Source organism: Mustela erminea, chromosome 5 (genome assembly GCF_009829155.1).
Source record: "Mustela erminea isolate mMusErm1 chromosome 5, mMusErm1.Pri, whole genome shotgun sequence".
Classification (NCBI taxonomy): Eukaryota; Metazoa; Chordata; class Mammalia; order Carnivora; family Mustelidae; genus Mustela; species Mustela erminea.
In genome coordinates this window covers 131345537-131368676 of record NC_045618.1, presented here as the reverse complement: position 1 = coordinate 131368676, position 23140 = coordinate 131345537, and the positions used below count along the sequence as shown (strand labels likewise).

General features: G+C 41.2%; 1 protein-coding gene across 17 annotated transcripts in view; it reads left to right on the top strand.

Moving 5' to 3' along the window:
- The window catches only part of TTLL5 (tubulin tyrosine ligase like 5), a 283373-nt gene that overhangs the window by 199450 nt on the left and 60783 nt on the right, over positions 1-23140 (top strand). For 12 of the 17 annotated variants that reach the window (XR_004286139.1, XR_004286135.1, XR_004286136.1 and 9 more), the window contains one exon: positions 12371-12588. The exons of the other annotated variants lie outside the window; for them this stretch is intronic. Coding sequence is in view for 3 of the 12 variants with exons in the window: in XM_032344872.1 (XP_032200763.1) it covers positions 12371-12588 (218 nt within the window). In the remaining 9 variants the exon portion in view is untranslated. The remainder of the gene's footprint in view (positions 1-12370; positions 12589-23140) is intronic. 17 annotated transcript variants of the gene reach the window in all.

Sequence of the window (23140 nt, the reverse complement as noted above, 5' to 3'; positions counted from 1 at the left end):
GGCTAATGGCACGTGTGTCCATGCACAACCCCACAGGTGTGAAAGGATTCCCATATACGCCCAGCCAAGGCTTGTTATACTGCTCCTAAAAGTCCACTGCATGTGTCTAGAAAAATTCTGCCCCCCTACAGGAGTGAATACTGTTTCTCCAAGCCTTCAGCTGCTGTGTGTTTGTTTTGTGGGGGAGGGCAAAGAAAGAAATTCAGCAGGCACCCTGGCTTTTCCAGGCAGCCAGCAATAACACGCTGGCTCCTCAGCATGGCACAAAGAGAGCAAGCAAACAGGCTGACTGTGTGGGGGGAGTCTCTCCATCCTTCTAACAGAGTGTCCTGGAGGAGGATTGGACTGGAGCTATTCAGGAGGAAGAACTTGTGTGTGTGTGCTTAAGTTCCTGGAGCATGTCATAGCCTACTGCCGGTTTGTTTTGTTGGGTGTTTTGTTGCGTTTTGGTTTTCCTTCTGACTTTTATCAGGAACTCATACAACACTCAGTTTCTAGATGATGGCGATGATTGATTGATTTTCGTAGAACCGTTTGATTTAGTAGATTTTTGCCAAGCCAAATTCTGTTCTTCTTACCTAATAAAAATACGTTGAAAACATGTGAAATGATACACGTAAAACTACATTTAGCTGTTCGGGAAATGGGCCCCCTGGACAGGCTTTAGAGTCAGATAATCTGGCATTTAAATCTTGCTTCTGTCCAGCCCATGCGTGGGACAGGCTGTTCAGACTTCTCCGGTCCGCACTTTGCTGATGTCTGCTAAGGACAGGATAATGTGTATCGGTACATATCGTGAGGATTAGATTTCTCAGGGTGTTACCACGGGTCAGGCACTGGACTGGGACTTCACCTACATCATCACGTTGAATCCTCTTCATAGCCCCATTTTACAGACAAAAAAACAGATCATCACTTAAGGTGACTTTCTCAGGGTCATGTAAGCAATAAATAAAAAACCAGGTCTTTTACCCCAAGTATGCCTGCAGACACAGCCTCCAGCCTCTAGACTGTCACGCTGTGTGCGACCACCCTGATGACATATGGAAGCGTTCGTGTATATTTTATACACACATACACACACATATGTATGTATTAATCTATGTGTATGATTACATAAATTTTAAGTTGCAGTTCATACATTCACCAGTGTACTTACTGATACCTATAAAACTGTATTTGAAAAGTCCTCTGCAAGTATCCTGACTATTCTGCTAGCATTCATCCATCATATACACTGTCATAAAAGAGAAGGTCTACTGAACATACATAAACCCAGGTCTAGACATTCTACCAGTATCTCAGATTCTTAAAAAAAAAAAAGTCTTAAGAAAGTATTCCTTTAGAACTCTTGGAAACACCCACTGTTTACCCTCTTTTGTGTTTTTACTATATAGTAACATGGTTAGGGACTGCTGAGTCATGCAGTATCCTGAAATAAGTTCTAGAAGTTGAAGATTTGAAACACTTGTGGCGGTTGTTATTAATAACATAGGCGTTATCTCTTCAATTATCACGTTGTCCTTTCTACCCTGTTACTGTTGCCGGTCATGAATTTTATTTCTATGATGACATATTTGAGAAGACTACTGGGAAACATGACCGGTGTCTGCAAATGGGACTACCCTAGGTGATAATTTTGCATGTTTACTATTATGCTTGCTTTTTCAATTCCATATAAATCTGATTCTTAATATGTTGTTATAATACAGATACCGTTTGTTATGCTGATTCAACATGACTTGTGATAGAAGTCCCCTGATGACTGCCAGGTTGCTTTCTTTCTTTCTTTCTTTTTTAAGATTTTATTTATTTATTTGACAGAGATCACAAATAGATAGAGAGGCAGGCAGAAAGAGAGAGGGGGAAGCAGGCTCCCTACTCGATAGGGAGCCCGACTCAGGGCCCGATCCCAGGACCCTGGGATCACGACTGGAGCCAAAGGCAAAGGCTTTACCCCTTGAACCAGCCAGGGGCCCCACCAGGTTTCCTTCTAAGCTGCCACTGGAAAGTGCCCCTCTGGAATCTTGGTTGGGGGGGAGGTGAGGGGAAGGGAAATGAACACAGAGTGAGTGCCACCTGTGTGCTGGATATAACACTGTCTCCATCCCTCCGATGAGGGAACTCAAAGAGTTTAAGTAACTTACACAAGGTTGCATAACTAGCTAATTACAGAGATAATATTCAGACCCGGTCAGAGCTTCCGAAGCCCCTTTCCACTCTATCACCCTCCCTCTTGAGAGAAGGGATTATTCATTTGTTTTTTGTTTTACACATTTATCCTCAATCAGATAAAGCATTCCAAATTTATTGATGCTACTGCTGCTACAGACCCATACATGCAAGTACGAAAGAAAGGGTCAACGTAATGAATCGAAGTATAGAACTCTGCTTGGTTGTGGGTATGTTAAAAGGCAACTGTTCACCTACCAGCCACTTGGGCTCAACCTTATTTGTTGTATGGCCTTAACATGTGGTCTTGCTACTGCTGCCTGGCAACCAGTTTCCTTCCCTGCCCTCACTCTGTGACCTCTGGTTTGTTTTTCTCTGTCTGTGGGCATAGGAAGGTCTTGAAACCATAACTGTGAGATAACAAAAGACCTCCTCCTTAAATATAAAGAATTTCGTTCATCTGAAGTAGACACAGCCCCAGAAAGAAGCATAGCAAACGGACAACAGCCAGGTCTGTGCAAAGATACACAGTAGGGGGCGCCTGGGTGGCTCAGTGGGTTAAAGCCTCTGCCTTTGGCTCAGTTCATGATCGCAGGGTCCTGGGATCAAGCCCCGCATCAGGTTCTCTGCTCAGCAAGGAGACTGCTTCCTCTCTCTCTCTCTCTCTCTCTCTCCCTCTCTGCCTGCCTCTCTGCCTACTTGTGGATCTCTGTCTGTCAAATAAATAAAATCTTAAAAAAAAAAAAAAAAAAGATACACAGTAGGTCACCCATTTGAGATTCTGAGCCAAATAAGACAAACCATACATCAAAAGGCAGAGGCCAGTTAGACACTTATAAATTCTGAATTTAAAGTTGTGAGGGAACCTAGAGGGTGCTTTGTCTGATTATTTCATTTTACTCACCAGGAGACGTAAGACACGGACACATCATCAGGAGAACAAGGACCCTGATGGAGAAATAGTTGCCTAAAACTACTAACTAATAAAACATAAGAGACAATGGAAAACGATGCTCTGAATTATCTTTTTTAACCAATTCAACTCTGAGTCTGGGGTCATTGCTGATCTTTTTTTTTTTTTTTTTTTAAAGATAGTATTTATTTATTAGACAGAGAAAGAGAGATCACAAGTAGGCAAAGAGGCAGGCAGAGAAAGAGGGGGAAGCAGGCTCCCTGCAGAGCAGAGAGCCTGATACGGGGCTTGATCCCAGGACTCTGAGATCATGACCTGAGCCAAAGGCAGAGGCTTAACCCACTGAGCCACTCAGGCGCCCCCATTGCTGGGGTTATCTTTTTGAGGTTATCTTTATTTATAGACATACATACATGCATGCATACTTTAACTTTTAAAATTAGTAACAAAACTTTGCATATAGGCAGATTTTTTTCAAGCTTTCCTTCTTGGAGTAAAGCTAGCAAAATCTGGGTCTTTTAAATGCAGCTGATGAAAATTGGACACATTGCTAGGTTTGCTCTAGATTTGCTTTGGAAGGGAAATATGATTTCAGTGGATTTGCATTTAAAGGGAGTCAGCATAACATAAATGAGGAAGGCTGTGTTGTGTAATGGGGCTCTGAAATCAGACTCCTGGTGGGCATGGGTCCTACTTTACTACTTAGTAGCTGTGCCATCATGGACAAATTATGGAACTTTTTTGTGCCATGGTTGCTTCCTTTGTATAGAGATGATGATGGGACCCACCTCAATGCTTGGGAGGATTAAATGAGATAATAGCATGTAAAGTGCTTAAGGGCATGTTGACCCATGAGAGCTCAATAAAAATTCATAGCTCTTGGGGCACCTGGGTGGCTCAGTCTGTTAAGCATCTGCCTTTGGCTCAGGTCATGATCACAGGATCCTGGAATGGAGCCCCAAGGCTGGCTTCCTGCTCAGCAGGGAGTCTGCTTCTCCCTCTCCCTCTCCCTCTGCCCCTCCCCTGCTCATGTTCTCTCTGTCAAATAAATAAATAAAATCTTTTTTTAAAAAATGCATAGCTCTTACACATAGCACAAATTTACCCTCTTAATAATTAAGGGTATGGTACAGGATTGTTGACTATGAACATTGTTGTGTAACAGATCAATAAAACGTGTTTTTTTTTTGTTTTGTCTTTTGGTTTTTTTGTTTTTTAAGATTTGGGGGTCCCTGGTTGGCTCAGTTGGCTGAGCAACTGCCTTCAGCTCAGGTTGTGATCCTGGAGTCCTGGGATCAAGTCCCGCATCGGGCTTCCTGCTCAGCAGGGGGTTCTGCTGCTTCCTCTGACCTTCCCCCCTCTCATGCTCACTTGCTCTCATTCTCTCTCCTGCTCTCAAATAAATAGTCTTAAAAAAAAAAAAAGACTTTATTTATTAGAGGAAAGAGCATAAGCAGGGGGAAGGGGCAGAGGGAGAGGGAGAAGCAGGCTCCATGCTAAGCTGGGAGCCCAATGTGGGGCTTGATCCCAGGATCCTGGGATCAATACCTGAGCTGAAAGCAGTCGCTTAACCGACCAAGCCACCTAGGAGCCCCAATAAAACGTTTTCATCTTGCATGATTGAAACTCTATATTCATCGAACAACTTCCTGTTTTCCCCTCCCCCGACCCCTGACAACAACCATTCTAATTTGTATTTGTATGAGTCTGATTACTTTAGGTGCCTCGTATAAGTGGAATCATAGTATTTGTCTTTTTCATGACTAGCTTATTTCACTTAGCATAATGTCCTGAAGGTTCATCCATGTTCTAGCATATTACAGGATTTCTTTCTTTTTTTAAGACTGAAAGATATTCTATCTTATGTATATACATTTTCTTTATCCATTCATCTATCGATGAACATTTAGATTGCTTCCACATCTTAGCTGTGAATAATGCTTCAGTGAATATGGTTGTGCAGATTATCTCTTCTATTATGTATTCCCTTTTGTTTGTTTGTTTGTTTGTTTCTGTTTTTGAGTGTATGTGAGCAGCAGGGGGAGGAGCAGAGGGAAAGGAGAGAGAGAGAATCTTAAGTAGACTCCACACTTAGTGCGGAGCCCGACACGGGGCTTTTTCATGACCCTGAGATCATGACATGAGCCGAAACCAAGAGTTGGCCACTTAACTGACTGAGCCACCAAGGTGCCCCTATTATGTATTACTTTTAACCTAAAATGTGCATAGCATTATGATTCCAACTTTGGGGTTTTAGTTACCACCCCCTACCCTGTGCCAGAAGCAGAAGCTAGTTAAAATGATATTAAGGAAAGAGTTTTAGGAGAAGTTCAAGTTTCATAAAGTATTAATTGGCTACTTTTTTTTTTTACCTATATTTACATGTTTGAACAACTGAAGATAAATGCAAGTTAATATATTCACAATTGCCAGAGAGATACGAGAAGAAAAAGTAGAAAGGATGGGGGGGAAGGTCATCTATGTGACATCTTAGGGCTAGTCAGTTTGACTGGGTTTTCTGGTCATGGGCTGCAACTCTGGCCTTAGCCAGCTGCCTCATGGTTGGACTTCTTTGGTCATAACACACTTCTGGCCCAAAAGCAGTTCAGTTGTCTTGATGCTGGTTGGTTGAAAAACCAACTCAGAGACTACTGCTAGAATCATCGTTTTTATCAGATGACAGAGTCTGAGGCCCAGGAGCATATCTAAGTATCTCTTAATGACCGGCATTGTTTCTCAAATGTACAGGTAGAGTAGACTTAGGAACTGCCTAAAACACAGTGGTTTTTGTTGGTGTTTAAATTTTTCATTACAGGTAAGCAGCTGTATTCACATCTTGGAGAGTAGATCATTTGAATTACTAAGAGCCTTCAATCTTAGTTGGTAAAAGAGACAGAGCCTCTTAATTGATTTTAGAAATAAAAGGGTATGCCAGAGAACTTCTGGTATCTTTGACCACTCAAAGCCATATCTCCGGTATTCGCGTCATCAGTCTCTCTCCGTATGAACAGTAGCATCTTCTGGGTTTCTGCCCCATCCCAGAGGTTGTACTCTTGTTTCTCTTGCTCAGACTCCAGTCTTGTCCCAGCTGACAAACATTGTGAATGGAAGACAGCCAAGAACTCCATACAATGTGAGACAAAGGCCTTTTGGAAGTTTGCTTTTGCTAAAATAGAAACAGCTACCCTCACCCTCACCTTGGCCCCAAGCTTTTCGCAGCATCATATGATTGCACAAAAGACACAATGTGTTCTTTGCATCAAACAGCTCTTGGCTGGTTGTAGTAAGGTGAGTGATTAGCATCGGACATGCTCAGGAAGATATACCAAAACCAGTACTTGAGCTGCCAGAGAGCAACATTCTAGAAGCAGTTTTGTGTACTATGTAATGGGAACTTTATCCAAGTTAGGATAAAAATCTCAGTGGGGAGAATAATGCATAAAAATGTTTTCTTTTATGGAACCAAAGTAAAAGGGGCACAAAAAGACGTTAACCCATTGAAGTAAAGGTCAACATTTCCCTACTTTATCTCCCTTAATTTTCCAAAAAAAGAAAGAAATGAATTTAGAGTTATTTCAATACAAAGAGTTATCCAGCTCCGCTCCATCTCCAAGAAGCCCAAGCAAAGACGAAAAGAAGTGTTTTTCTGGAAGGAATTAAAAAAAAAAAAAAGGAAGGAAAAAAACCTCCCAGAATTTAATCTCTGAACAGTATTATCTTTCTAGTAAGAGAGCCCAGATCTTGCTCCCCCATAACCTTCCAAGTTGCAGTCTGTGTTCTGTCTATCAGAAATTCCTCCTTCCCACCCACGAGTACCCTTCTGTTGTGGGAGAAGGAGGGCCTTTCCAATCTTTGGCTTGGGGCCAAGCCAACCCTCAAACTGTGGTTTTCTCTGAGTCTCCTTACTGAAGCAAGGCTGTTTCCCACACCCAATAAAGAAGCAAAAGTCCTGTATATGTTGACCAGGTCTTGAGTGGAGGCCAGTGCTTACACAGCTCTCACATTCCCGGGACATTGACTGATGACCCTGTAGCCCCCTTCCCAGTTGTTAACCCACAAGCGCAGCGTGCTAGTGTTGTGTATCCAGCCCTCACCTTTCTTTACGATTTATATAGAGAGAACCTGATCTAATTCTTCTGTCCATTTATGAATGAATATCAGGGCAAAACAACTCACATAATCTATCGTTGATGGAATTGTAGGATCGGGGCCAATACATGCTATGAGAGGCCTGGAGAGGCTGATTTCTGCCAACAGTCGAAATAAATTCATTTATATATCTGCCTCTTAACATTGCCTCAGTACTTCCCTGGGTTTCTTCTTATCAAATTCAGTTGCCTTAATTTCATTACACTTAGCCTTGGTTTTGGTGAAATACCTGGGAACTTGTCTACATTACTGACTCTTTGGAATTTTGGAGGGTATGGAATTGTGATCATGTCCTTATCTATTCAGTGTATTAGAGTATAGTTACTGAACAGCAGCTGAGAACCTAGAAGCTTTTTTGCTGTGTTTGGAAAGACTCTGCTTTTTTGAGATGCAGTACATTTATTTAATGCTTAAACAAGGGTGACTCTGATAGATTGAGGATTATGGCTCAGCTCAGTTAAGATTCCCTTTCACTGCATCTAGCAGACTCCTCTCCCCGCCAAGGCTTACCAAGTTAAAGACTTTTTTCCCCCATATAATCAGAAATCTAGAGTTAGGCTCTCTTGACCTCTATGTTATTGTCAGGAGCCTATGCTTTCCCCGTCCTTATGCTCTGCAATCCTTAGGAAGTAACTTCCACCCGATGCTAGCTAGATACCTGTGTTCTGGGAGGGAGGAAGAACAGTAAAGGGCAAAAGTTGTGTATTAATCAGTTTCCCCCCCTTTAAAGAGCTGTCCTGGAAGCTGCACCTAGAAATTTCTGTTTATATCTCAGAACTATGTCACATGGCTATTTCTAAGTACAGGAGAGGTTGGGAAATACAGTTTTTAGCTGGGCATACATCATTGCCCAAACAAAATAAGGGCAATATTATTACGAAAAGGGAAAGAAGTGTTAGTATCCGGGCAGGTGACAGTCTTCTAAGCAATAAATTATCCTAATTGCTTTTATTTTGTTATTTGAGGTGAAAATTGACCTTATCACCACAGAACATCAGTGTCTAAGGGGCTGCCACAAATTGGCATCTAAGAAGATGAATTTATTTTTGTTTGGGATCTACTAGAAGGGCTTACTTATGTTTTGTGGCTAAGTATAAGTTGAACACAAATAATACACTGGGCCCTATTCACAGTCCAGAGAATGGTCCTAGTACAAGATTACATCTCTATGTAAATGTAAACTTGCCTGTTTTCTTGTTATAGGAATTTGGTAGTTGCAAAAAAAAAAAAAAAAAAAAGATAAGTCTTGGTTATATGAGTTTTATTTTTAATTTACATTGATGGGGTAAATATTTATTAAGCACCTTTTATGTACAAGGCCTTCTACTAGGCACTGTGAATGAAACAAAAATTAATCAGATACCAGTCTGGCCATCACCAGTGTGCATTGTCCGGAAGGAGAGAAAAATACAGACATCAATGGCCGTAACACGAGGTAGAATGTGCTAATGTGATAAGACGCATACAAATCAATTGTTGCAAGCATTCAGAAGAGGGAAAGATCATTCCTGCCAGAGAGAAGTGAGTAAACATGACCTGGAGAACCTAAGCACATGTTTTCATTTTAAGAGTTTGCTTTCACAGCTAGTGAGCGTCATCATAAAACCAGAAAGACATGTTGATGATGCACAAGCAGTGCCCTTCCCGGATCATTACAGAGAGGCAGGCTTGCATGTCGTCGCATCCTTTGGTTCCTCGGTAAACTGATGTGGAGGTTTGGGGAGGATTGGAACATTTGTTGAGTGTCTAGTAGGACCTTGGTGTTTGGTCTATTACAAGAATCCTTTATTGAATGCCTGGGCTGGATTTTCATACGTGATCTTCATTTAATCCTCAGTAGTCCAGCAAAGTAATTCTAATTACCTATGAGGAAGCTAAGGGTCAGAGAAGTTCAGGAACTTGAAAAGGTCACCCCGTTTGTAAGTAACAGAGCCTGCATCTGAGCCCAGGCATACTGGACTGCAAAAGCCCTGCTATTTTTCCACTTAGACCTGAGTCTCTGCCTCTCACTGATGACCAAATCTGGATTTGTAGGCATAGTAAGTATTGAACAGTCAACTCTTTTTTCAGCCCTGCATAATAGTGAGTCCTATTCCCACCTGGTTAAAACTTGAGCGTCACTTGGATACTTTGACTTGTATTCAGAGTTAATTTTGTTACCTGCTTAAGTCTTAAGAGAATTGGACTTCCTTTCGCCTCTTGAATAATGTATTTTTGTAATAAATAACTACATATAGGTGGTACAAAATTCAAAAGGATACAAATGATATATAGTAAACAGTTTCCCTTTCTCCTGGACCCCCAGCTAACCAGTTCTTTTCCATGGAGGTCACTAGTTTTTTTTGTATATCCTTTCAGATTTGTTCTTTGCAAATAGCAACTTTATGTGTGTGTGTTTCTGTGTGTTTGTGTATCTGTGTGTGTTGGTGTATGTGTGTGTGGTTCTGTATATTCTTTTTGCTTTTTACAAAAATAGGAACTTACTTCTGATCTTGCTGTTTTTATTAATTTTTTTTATTTGTATTTAGATGTTCCAGCAAGATGTTTTAGCAAAAGAAAAACTCAGAGATCTTGAAAATATGGTTAAGTTGTCACTTTGGCAACGTGTATCAAATCGATGTTCTTTACTGATGGCAGTTCCTTTACAGCATGAAAAATAGCACTCAATAAAGAATATTTTCACTTCCAAGAGCCCTTTGCTAACAATGGCTTTTCTTCCTTGGTTCCCCTTCCAATGACTTTGTCTGTGCATGGCTGCTTTAGAGCTCTGCAGTCCTCATTCTGATTTCTGGTCTTCCCTAGCCTGAAGGAGGCACCTTTTTTCCCTTTCTTCCCTTCTTTATTATGAACAAAAATATTGATAGGGGCCTGAATTGGGGCACTTTCGAGCACTCTTCAATCTATGCTCACGTGTCAGGATGTAGTGGTGAAAAGAGGAACCTACAGGAGCCCTTTCCTGCCTCCCTCCCCTCCAGCTGAATGTTTCCCACAGATGTGGAGACCCTCATGTATGGAAATGGTGCTTGAAAGGAAAGGATTTGTTTCTGAGTCTGCCTTGCTGGACTTTTTGGTTACTTGTCCTCAGAAGGCTTGCCGGAGCAGAATCAGGGCTCCTGGGCCCTCTCAGGCCATCTAAGACCTTACACATGTACAGACACCGCCCCCCTCCCCCAGTGCCAACCCACGGGCTCTGCCCATGGGCTTGGGTCTTCCTTTGTTCCCCTTCTTTGGGTCAGAGATGAAGGTGAGTGAAGAGCTTTTCAATTTCTGTTTTGGATGGTTTGCAGAGATGAACATCTCAGACTGTTCCATTTGAGAATGCTCTGACCCTCTTGCTCTGAAATCATTTTGCTCTTTGTCAGGCCTGTCCATGTGATACATTTCCTCCGCATGAGACTCTTTGATCCCCCTCAGACCTGTCTAGCCCAGGACCTTTGGCACATTTCCATGAAATGGGACATTCCAAGGCATGAGTATAGAAGGATTAGTTAACATTTTACTAAAGCTACCAATTTATCTTTTATATCTTAAAAAATTAAAGAGTCATAAAAAAGTCATAAAAGATAATACTAATAAAGTCTATCTAGAAGGTAAATGTTTCCTAAGAGTATCTGATCTTATTCCTTTTGGCCTTGCTGTAAGGAAATGACATTTCTCCCATGTCTCTTTAAATGTAGTGTCTACAGATGGAAATCAATTGCCAGAAATTCTTTTAATAAAAAAGACCTTATGTGTTTTGTCAACTTCATTCTTTTTTTCTTAGTATTATTTCACATTTAAAGCTTTCATAATGCATGGATATTGAAAGCAGTATTAATAGTATTGAATGATCAGTAACAAAATTTGCGACCCCAAAAAACCGAATTTCTAATGAGGTAAATAAGTTGTAAGGATTTTTTAAGCATGTACTTGAGAAAGCATACGTTTACATCCATACGTTTACTATAGACACGTGTTGGTGTTTGTGATATTTAGATGGTGATTTTTAGGTCTTTATTGATTTGTAGGCTTACCCTCTGAGCGAATATACCTTTGTGTTGATCTTAGATTCGTTTAGCAAGCAGTATTCAGATAGCAGTTTTACTATCTGTACCTTATTTTTTTGAAGATTTTATTTTTAAGTAACCTCTGCACCCAGCATGGGAGACTGGAACCTATAGCCCCTGAGATCAAGAGTCGCATGCTCTACCGACTGAGCCCACCAGGTGCCCCTGAGGGTGTTTTGAAATGTAAAGTCTTTCGTTAATCTTTAGGTCCACAAGGTGTTACTGTGTCAGAAAAGTTAAAGTTAGTAACGAGCTTGCTTGCTGGCTGGCTTGCTTTCTTTCTTCCTTTTTTTTAAAGATGGATGGTAACAGAATGCCACCTTTCTTTTCTTTGTTTTTTTAAAAAGATTTTATTTATTTATTTATTTATTTATTTATTTATTTATTTGAGAGAGACAGAGAGAGAATGAGCACGCACGCAAACAGGCAGAGGCAGAGAGAGAAGCAGGCTCCCCGATGAGCAAGGAGCCTGATGCAAGACTTGACCCCAGGACTCCGGGACCATGACCTTAGCTGAAGGCAGCGACTTAACCGACTGAGCCACCTAGGCGCCCCAGTAACAAGCTTTCTGTTCCTCCTGTCTCCACCCTTTCTGCTCACTATGCCCTTGCCACCCTGGCTTCTTTCCACTCCTCAAATGTGTAAACCTTCTAGAAGAGTTCCAAGTTCTCCAAGTGGGCTGGCATTGAGTCAAGCTTCAAGCCACTTCTGTTTTGTGCGTTATTTCTTGTGCTTGACACCCACTAGGAGACATTCGTTAAATATTTGTTAACAATGAAGGAAACGCAGGCTGAGAGAGACCAAATGCTTTTCTGATTTCTGGAGCTGGAAAATACACAGTATCCAGATACCCTGATTCCTAGCTCAGTGTACTCTCAACAAGACGTCTCCATTTTATGCTTCCAGAGATTTCCCTTCTCTGAGCGTGGCCCTGCACTGGCCTCATTAGAGAAGTTTTCCCTCAAAAATTACCTGAATGGTTTCCCTTTTCCTTTTGTCCCACTTGAGGATTACAAGCCAGATGTTCATTTATAGCAGATGGGTTATAAAGGGCATCTCCATTGCCTGTCTTTTTTTCTTTTTCTTGTAGGCCATCTTTGGCAGTCACACACTCTCTAACTCCAATTTATGGACAATAAATACTGGTGCAGCTTGCAGAATTTCAAGTGCCACCGGTAGTGGCCAGAAGCCAACCCCTCTGCCCCAGAAAGTGGTGCCGCCTCCAAGTTCTTCCTCATCGCTGACCCCCAAGCCCCCAGCCAATCATAAACAAGTCCTCAGAAAGACCACATCCCAGAGGGCCTCCAAGTAAGTTTTCCTTAATCTTCTTTTTTGTTTCTCCTGAGTTGTGTCAATTCTGTGCTAAGAGTACTCTTTATTTATGAGGCTCTCAAAAGTGTTTGTGCTGAAATGTTGAAGACAGGAGCCTGTGATGGGGACTGAAAGCTAACTCTGGTTCTCAGCATGGGCTGCAGGTCAGAATGTGTACCTTGTGGGAGGGGCAGGTGCGGCTCTTAGCTTCCCTGGGGATTGTGATGAGAGCTGATGCAGGTTCAAGATCATTGCTAAGTCTTCCAGCCTCTGACAGGAACTGAGATCAGACAGTGTACCAGGTAACGGTGCTGAGCTGTGGGCTTGGAGAAAGGAGAGGAAGGCTTCTTCCTGATGTATTCTGTTCTTGGTCTTTCCACAGAGTCTGATCTCTTCAATTTCCTGTAAAATTCAGTACTACCCCCCTAACCCTTGTTTGTTGTTTACTTCTAGGCATTTGGATGGGAAGACATTGGAATGGGATTTCAAACTGGGGTTGAGGGGGTGGTAGTTAACTTCATTGACATTAGTATACAGGCTCTGTGGAGCAACGTGTTTCTAATACCTTTTATAGTCTGTCCATTTTACCTCAAAAAGACACTTCCGTGCCCAAATCAAATTTTTTCACATTCCATCCTTCACTGTTGCCAGCCATATTTTAGCTAACGAACCAATCGTAGACTAATAAAGAGTATTAGTTCTAGTAGCCCTTCTCCATTTAAAATTGGGGAACTTTTCAAGGATGCCTGTAAAAGGCAGGTGTCCCCTGTTGGATAAATACCTAGAGGGGGTTTGTATCTTTCTCTTGCCCTCGTTAAGGTTCCTCGTTCATGTGTCCTTCGCAAAATCAATTTTAGTTGTAAGAACGAATCCTAGGTCGCAGAAAAAGCAGTTCCTCTTTTTTCCCCTTGGACTGTGAATCAAATTCTGGATTTGGATGGAAACCAGCCCCTCGTGGCTGTTTTAATTATACTGCTGCCATTATTCATTTATCCAACAAATATTTACTCTGTGCCTACTAAGGGCCAAGTGCCATCGTAGGAAGAGTTGGCATTGTAATGACTTTACAGAACTCTCTGGAGCAATAGAGAAGGGCAGTCGGAAGGGGGGCAGTTTGTGGTCAAAGGCCAAGAGCACAGTAAGAAGGACGCTGTATGGCTCCTCAGCCTGGCAGGAGTAGAGGCGAGTCTTTAAAGGTTCAGCCTCTGGAGCCAGACTGCCTGTGCTCACACCCTCCCTCCACAGTTTACTACCTGGAGACCTCTGGCAAGTTGCAAGGTCCTTAATCTGTTAGCCTCACTGTCCACAGTTCTGAAGCAGGGATAATAAAGAGTGCCTGCCTCATAGGGCATTGCTAACTATTCGCGGAGTTAATCCACGGAAAGTACACAGAACAAGACCTAGGACACGGAAGAACTCAGTGAGCCGTAGTTGCCATCATAAGCATTCGAAAACCATGCTCCTTTTCACAGGTTCATAAGCCCACAGTTAGTAGGAAAATCCGTGAGTCAGATACGAATGTTGAATTTGCCAGTGCACTCCCTGTTTGTGGCTCCTCTAAGTACTGCCAGTAGCCCGAGATGGCCCACGGTGGCCTGTATAGCTGGCTGGTCTGCGGGGGGGACGGACGTGGGCTCTGTCAGCAGGCAGCAGCCCCGGACGTTTGAAGATGCCGTCCACCGCCCTGAACTCATTGCTGGCAAGGGAACTAACTCTTCAGCCCTTAGAGATGGAATTGCAGCTCTATGGACAAACTTTGCTGCATTTTTGTGGTTTCTTCTCTCTGACAGGCAGGAGTGTGGGAAAACCGGAAACAGCTCAGCACCAAAAATGCACAGAAGGGGGGAAAAAAGCAAGATTTCTTCAGAATTGAAGAAATACAATCCAAGTATCAAAAGGCATGCTGCAAGGCGTTGTTCCAGGAAATAGTTTCCAATTTGCCTTTAAAATTCTAACACAAGTCTCCGAAGCTAAATAAGTTAGTACTAATGGAGACCTTACCATTTCTCTCACTTACATGTAAAATGTAGAGTTGCCAGGGCCCCCCTGTTTTTAATATTCTTCAGACTTTCAGGAAAAGGAATAACATTGTTCTTATCTGACCCGACTCAATGGAAAGTTCCTTCTAGAAAGTATTCAGGTAAAAAAATCACCTTTTTATTTTATAGTAATTTCAGATTTACAGAAAAGTTGTACAGACAGTACACATGAGGGTAAGAACACCCAGTTCTCCCCATTGTTAACATCCTGTATCACCATGTACATTTGAAGAAGGTGCCTTACTGAGAAACCGTCATTCGTACATTATTATGAACTAGAAATGCCATACTTTATTTGGATTGATGAAGTTATTTTTAATCTAGAGAAAACTTTCATGGCCCCTGAAATTAGGATCCTTGAGTATCAGCCGATTTCTTCTTATTGTTCTAAAGTAATTCATTCTCCTTGCCAGCCTAGCAAGTTACTTAACATTTGTGTGACTTCATTTCCTACTTAAAATAGGGATAATAATAGGACCTGTCTCATGGGGTTATTAAGAGAAATAAATGAATTAATGTGAGGCACAGACACGGTGCCTGGTACATTAAACGTGCTGATTAGCGTTCGCCATTATACCGTGTCATTCTTAGGTTCATACTAAGATGGCATTTCAAGAAATTTTCGGGTAACTTTTTACTCTTTTCCTGCAAGATATTTTGCTTCATTTGCTGTGAGCTCATTTCAGCCTTTATTCTGGCTCGGTTCAGATTAATCAGGAACCCTCAGTTATGAGTGGTGATATTGAGTCACACTCAGGAATGCCATAGTTGCCCCAAGAGACACAACTAATGAGAAGTTGTAATGAGCTATTGACCGTGCCAAGCCCTGTGTTTTGGGGTTGAACTTCAAACTTCTCCTAGCACAGAAGTTGGCATTGGACAAATATAGAAGCAATTTCCAAGAGCATCAAAGTTTCCACATCCTAGAGGGTTGAGTTTAGAGAACAATAGAACATAAAAGATGGAATGTCATTTGGAGGTTGGTGCAAAGGGAGTTGGGAATCAGAACAGTGGGGTCCTATTTCTTTATGATAATATTCAAGTGACTTTCCCTCTAAAGACTTCAATTTCCCATCTGTAAAACAAAAACCACTGTCCCCACTGAATAATTAACCAAAATAACTTGTTTTCTGTCTGTTCTGTTGAAAGCTTTTTTGAGCACATACATTTTTTCATCCTGTTGCTTTACAGCCATTTCCTTGTCCCCACTTGGCCCAGAAGTTCTTTGTCGTAGTTCTCAGATCTACATATTTGTACTACAGGATGACAGGCTAGGATCAGCGACATGCATCTGAACTGCATCTTCCATGTAAAGGACCTTTTTCTCAGAGCTTTCCAGGAAACATAGGGAAAGAAACCTGCGGAGATTAAAGTTTGCCAGGGACATGGGTGAAACTCACAGACTAGCCATGACAGGGAAGGGCAGAGTCAAAGCTGTGGTGCCTAGGGCCGCTCTGAAGAAAGGTCCGAAAGAAACCCCAGACTTAACTACAGTGCTCTTCTTTAAATAGCTGGGGTTACCTTTCCTTGCCCAAGTTGTAGGATGTTCTGCACCAGGGTGACCTCAGCAGAAATTGAAGGTAACTGCTTGTTCTGTGTCAGGACCCAGGACAGAGGTGTTTGTTAATGGCTGCTGGGCATCAGGAAGGGAGGAGGGCGGCTAGGAGCCCAGCAACGGCGGGGACACCGGGACTCATTTGTGGGAAAGGATTGCTGACGGGAGCAATATGATGAAAGATGCAAAGATTCTCAGAGATTAAGTTCAGACAGATAAAAAATGGGGATCGGGTTTTTAAAAAATGCACTCTGTCTTTTTAACAGAAGCATCATTAATGTGAGAGAAAGGGATCAGGAGTTGAAACGGTCCAAAAGTTAGGTTTTGATGTGAGGATACAAGGTGTCGTATTATAGCAACCATCTTCTGTCAGTCTTTCAGCCTTTTTTATTATGTGCAGTTTCAAGAAATATGATCGAATCTGTGGCATTTCCATCTTAAAGACAGGATTCTCTAAATTATGCATTTTCAAAATATGTATTATAGACTTTTAGTGCTGAAAGATAAAAGACTGCAGGGTAGTGAAAGGCTATGAGTGGTCCACAGGTGGTCCTGGCAGAGCCAAAGCCAAATCTGAGTCACCTACTGTGCTAACCCCAGACTCTTCCCAATAGACCACTAATTTCAAAGGCCCCCCGCCAACCCGTTCAGATCCTTTCTGTACAGCAAATGACAAGTTAATCATCCTAAAATATTGCCTCCGGGAAAATGCAATGTAAGCACTTAAGAGCACGCTCCCCTCCCTTTCCACGCCAGTTTTACTACTTAAGTGGCCACTGAAATACTCAAAAGGGGGAAGAATTATTGTCACTTTCCTGCTGCAGTCTTGGGAGAATTTCTGTTAGATGTAGCCCTGGAAGGACTGGATTAAAGAACAATACTGAAGGCTTTCATATACTGCCTTCCTATGAGAGTGAAGTCTAGAAAACGAATGGAATATACAAGACAACACCCTCTCACTCGAAGGGGAAGGGCCTGGAAGTACGAAGAGGGCTCAGGAGCTAGTCAAGGGGTCCCCAACTTAGACTCTTTCCTCTCTCAGCCTTCAGCATTTGGACTTAAGCAGTAGCATTAGGATATCTCGGGGTTTTGCTTTTGGCGTGGATGATGACATTGGTCAGAGAGCTGGATGCTAGGAACCACACGGAACCAGAAGTTCTGCTGGCATGTGTGTGGTCCAGTGAGGAGGAGAAGTATGTGAGAGTCATGGAATGGTGGGTCTTCCTTTGGTGATTCATACTTGGGTAATTTAAATTAAAATCTTACTTCTCCTCCCTGCAACTGGGATGTTAAAATGGTAATATAACTGGGGCACCTGGGTGGTTCAGTTGGTTAAGCATCTGCCTTTGTCCTGGGATCAAGCCCCATGCTGGGCTCCCTGCTCAGTGCAGAGCCCGCTTCTCCCTCTCTTCCCTGCTCCTGCTCTCTGCCACTGTCTCCGTCTCTAGCCATCTCTCTCTCAAATACATAAATGAAATCTTTAAAAAACAAAATGGTAATATAACTGTTGGATATTTCCCATGTCTCACTTTTCTCTCTTATCTGAGTAGGAAAATCCCTTTTTAAAAGATATGGGCAGGATCTTATGGGTTTTACAGAATCCGTATCAGTTCCTCCATGATCATGAGTCTTTAATGGCAAACTTAGATGTTCCTTTCTGAGGACGAGCAAATATTTAAATAAGTGGGGCCTAGGAATAGATGATATAGCTTAAAAGAAAGCTCAGGAGAGGACTCAGGGGAGCTGCCAGCCTCTGAAATAAATTCAAGCAAGTGAGAGAACAACATTTTAGAAAATCCCTAATGTGTATTCTTGAGAATTTTAAGTATAGACCACATTGATGTGTAGAGCTTAAAAAAAGCCATCTCACGTAGAGACTAAGTAGTCTATGGTCAGGGAGAATATGAAAACTACCTAAGTGAAAAATTGGGCTAAACACGGTAAATTGGGCACTGCAGAAAATTGAGTTAGTGAGATAGAGGACAGACTTCAAAAATTCCTTCAGAATTCTGAGGACAAAGTATATAAAGTTAGAAATGTTGACAAAAGGTGGATTCACCCTAAGATAATGAATTCCAGAAAGGGAGTAGAAGTAATAGTCATTATTCCCAGCAAAACAGAGCTAACTTAAGGACATGAAAGGTTTTGAACAGTATAATAATTAGTGAGATTAAATTAATAGATACAGTTTTGTGCCCTGCAGAGCTCCCATGGAATATTTTTCAAAACTAGAATATTTTAATTAAAGCCTCAAAATTAGTAATTATGTAGGATGATGATAATAGAATTACATCATTCTCAAACCACTTTACAATAAAATGAGATATTAAAAGTCTGGATAGAATGCCCAAATAATTTTGGAATTTTTAAACATTCTTTTAAGTAACTTAGATCAGAATGATATTGCAAACTATATTAAAAGTAATAATTATACACATCAGACAAGACAACGATGCCTTCTTTTGCCACTTTAATTTAACATAGTGTTGGAAATTCCAAACAAAGCAGTTAGGCAAGAAAATGAAATAAAAAGCATACAAATTGCAAAGGAAGAAATTAAACTATCACAATGTACAACTGATTTGATATTATATATAGAAAATATGTAATGTTTTCTAAAGACTCCACCACAAAACTGTCATAACTCATAAATGAAATCAGTTAAGTTTCAAGATACAAAATCAATATACAGGGGCACCTGGGTGGCTTAGTGGGTTATGCCTCTGCCTTCCGCTCAGGTCATGATCTCAGGGTCTTAGGACTGAGCCCCGCATCCATCCAGCTCTCTGCTCAGCAGGGAGCCTGCTTCCCCCTCTCTCTGCCTGCCTCTCTGCCTACTTGTGATCTCTGTCTCTCAAATAAGTAAATAAGATCTTTAAAAACAAAACAAAACAATATATAAGATCAGTTGCATTTCTATACACTGACAACAGACCTTCAGAAAGAGAAATTAAGAAACAATGTAATTGCATCAAAAGGAATAAAAAATACCTGGAAATAAATTTAACCAAGGAGGTGAAAGTTCTATACACTGAACTCTGTAAGACATTCATGAAAGAAATTGAAGAAGATGCAAAAAAAAAAAGTTATTCTGTGTTCATGAATTGGAAGAATTAATAGTGAATACTACACAAGGCAATCTACAGATTCAGTGTAATCCATATCAAAATGAAAAGGTCACCTGTCAGATGGGAGAAGATATTTGCAAATCATATATCTGATAAGGGGTTAATATCCAAAATATATGAAGAACTCATACAACTCAGTAGCAAGAACAAACAATCCAATTAAAAATGGCAGAAGAGGGGCGCCTGGGTGGCTCAGTGGGTTAAAGCCTCTGCCTTCGGCTCAGGTCATGATCTCAGCGTCCTGGGATCGAGCCCCGCATCGGGCTCTCTGCTCGGTGGGGAGCCTGCTTCCTCCTCTCTCTCTGCCTGCCTCTCTGCCTGCTTGTGATCTCTCTCTGTCAAATAAATAAAATCTTAAAAAAAAAAAAAAAATGGCAGAAGAACCAAAAAGACATTTTTCCAAAGAAGACATACAAATGGCCCACAGGTACCTGGAAAGTGCTCAACATTATAATGACATTATAACATTATAATCATCAGGGAAAGGCGGATCAAACCTACAAAGAGATATCACCTCACACTGTCATCAGAAAGATAAGAGATAGGTGTTAGCAAGGATATGCACTGTTGGTAGGAATATAAATTGGTGTGGCCACTATAAAAAACAGTATGGCAGTTTCTCAGAAAAATAAAAAATAAAGCTATCATATGATTCAGAATCCCACTTCTGGATATGCCTCTGAAGGAAATGAAAGTAGGATGTTGAAGAGATACCTGCACTCCCATGTACATTGCAGCATTATTCACAATAGCCAAGATAGCGTAAGAATCTCTGTGTCCATCAGTGGATGAATGGATAAAGAAGATGTTACACACACACACACACACACACACACACACACACACACACGGATTACTGAACCATGAGAAAGAAGGAATTCCTGCCATTTGTGACAACAGAATGGACTTTGAGGGCATTAAGCTAAGTGAAGTGAGAGAGACAGACAAAAACTGCATGGTATCACTTAAATGTAGAGTTGGGGAAAAAAAAAAAAAACTCAGACTTATACAAACAGAGTAGGAAAGTGGTTGCCGGAGCGGGGTGGGGAAACAGGGAGAGGTTGGTAAAGGGTACAGACTGCCAGCTACAGAGGATCTGAGGATCTGTGTAAAATGTGGTGACTATGGTTTATGACACTGTATTGTATAATTAAAATTTGCTAAGAGAGTGGAGCTTAAATCTTCTCACCAAATAAAGAAGGTGAGCAAGGGATAGATATGTTACATAGCTAGAAAGTGGGTGGGGATCCTTTCACAATGTGTATGTATGTCAAATCACTACAATAGATAATTGAAATATCTTACAATTTTATGTCAATTATACCTCAATAAAGCTGAAATATTTTTTAAAATAATAAAAAGAACTGTATTTATCAAAACTTACATTTGAAATATAGTCAAAGATATACTCAAAGGTAAGTTCATAATCTTGGTTATTTTCATTGTTACAGTGTAGGAAGATTGAAAAGAAATTAACCAGGATACAAATAGCAGATTAGCTTCAACTGATACACTGGCAGCAGCTGATTATCTAGAGTGCCTTGTTGACATGAATTATTAGCACTTCTCCGAGCCCAGCAAGAAAGAGTGCTTTGATAGATTAATAATGTCTGCCACAGACAGGGAGTATGAGTAATGAATATGCACACCACATGTTTGTCATACCTGAACTAAAGGATTCCTTTCTTGATGTTAGAAAAGGGTGAATAAAACAAAACTAAGAAAAACAGGTCAAAGGAAATAAGAAAAGGAATATAAATAAAGTGAAAAGCAATAAAAAGTTAAATTCAGAACCTTATTTAGTTTGGGGTAGAGCAAACAGGGAAAGAGAAAATAAACTTAGCTCTGCCATAAAAAGAAGAGAACTAAAAATAACAAAAAGGTTTTTAAAGTAGATACAGGGTTGGGGTGCCTGGGTGGCACAGTTATTTAAGCATCTGGCCCTTTGTGTGAGCTCAGGTAATGATCTCAGGGGTTGTAAGATAAAACCCCTTGTTGGGCCCCACGCTCAGCACAAAGTGTGCTGGGGATTCTCTCTCCCTCTCTCTCTACCCCTCCCTCCCATTCTCTCTCTCTGTCAAATAAATAAATCTTTTTTTAAAAATGAAAGTAGGGGCACCTGGGTGGCTCAGTTGTTAAACGTCTGCCTTTGGCTCAGATCATGATCTCAGGGTCCTGGGATTGACCCTCACATTGGGCTCCCTCTCCCACTCTGCTTTTGTTCCCTCTCTCACTGTGTCTCCCTCTATGAAAAAATAAATAAATAAAATCTTAATTTTAAAAATTTTAATTTAAAAAAATTTAAAAATGAAAGCTATAGGGGAGACTAAAAAATTATAAGAATACTGCATAATTAAATGCTACTAAATTTTAAAAACTGGATGTAAGTTTTTTTCAAATATTTTCAAATATATTAACTATTCAAGATTGGTTTTTGTAGAACCACCCAAGTAGAACAAGGTAGAAATCTTTAAACTATCTGAATTTGTTCTTTCAAAAAATAGGGTACATGGGTAGGCCTAGGAGGCAATTTAAAATATCATCTCTAAAATAGTTCTTTGAAACTTTTTTTCCAAAATCTTTGGAGACTTCCAAGTGCCTACAGGATAAAGTTGAGTCCTCACTCTGACACGAAAGCCTTCAGCAATATGTCCTCTGTGTGTCTGTAGCCTTCCCTGTACTATTTTACAGTCTGCTCTACACCCATGCTTCTATTTATTGTTCCCACATGCTCATGTTTTCCCCTCTTCTTTGTGCCCTTTGCCCTCTTTTTTTTTTTTTTTAAGATTTTATTTATTTGTCAGAGAAAGACAACTATCATATGATCTCCCTGATATGAGGAAGTGGAGATGCAACATGGGGGTTAAGGGGGTAGGAGAAGAATGAATGAAACAAGATGGGATTGGCAGGGAGACAAACCATAAGTAACTCTTAATCTCACAAAACAAACTGAGGGTTGCTGGGGGTGGGGGGAGGGAGAGGATGGGGGGGTTATGGACATTGGGGAGGGTATGTGCTATGGTGAGTGCTGGGAAGTGTGTAAACCTGGCTATTCACAGACCTGTACCCCTGGGGATAAAAATACATTATATTTTATAAAAAATTTTAAAAAATAAATAAATAAATAAGATTTTATTTATTTGACAGAGAGAGACACCGAGACACAGGGAACACAGCAGGGGGAATGGGAGAGGGAGAAGCAGGCTTCCAGCCGAGCAGGGAGCCTGTTGTGGGGCTCGATTCCAGGACCCTGGGATCATGACCTGAACCGAAGGCAGATGCTTAACAAGTGAGCCACCCAGGCGCCCCACCCTTTGCCCTCTTGAATCTTAAGTCCTGTGTTTTATTCAAGATCAGGTTTTAATTTATCACGTTGATCCAGCTTTTCCAAGTGCCTCAGCTAACTCTATCATCTACCTCCTTGTCTGATTTTTCCTTTTTATATGTGCTCTTCTCCCCATAATTCTCTAGGGATAGATACCTTGTCTTTACCCTTTATCACGCATATCTTGAATGTCCATTGTGTTGGGCGTTGCTCTAAATATTGCTGATAAGACCAGTGGACAGCACAGATACAAGCCTAGTTTCCAGGAAGTTTATTTTTAAGAGAGGGGAGAGAAGTGTATATTCCTCAGTCCCTGGGCTGGCTTCTATTCATGACGACCTCTCAGGCAGTGGTGGTACAGGGGGCCGTGGTGAAGACGGAGACGTGCCAGAAGTGTTGATGGTGCGGTATTGTGTATGTGTCAGGGATCACCAAATAGCAATGACCTCATCAGTAATTATTTATACCACGTAGGGTAGTAGTGTACAGGAGGCAGGAGAGC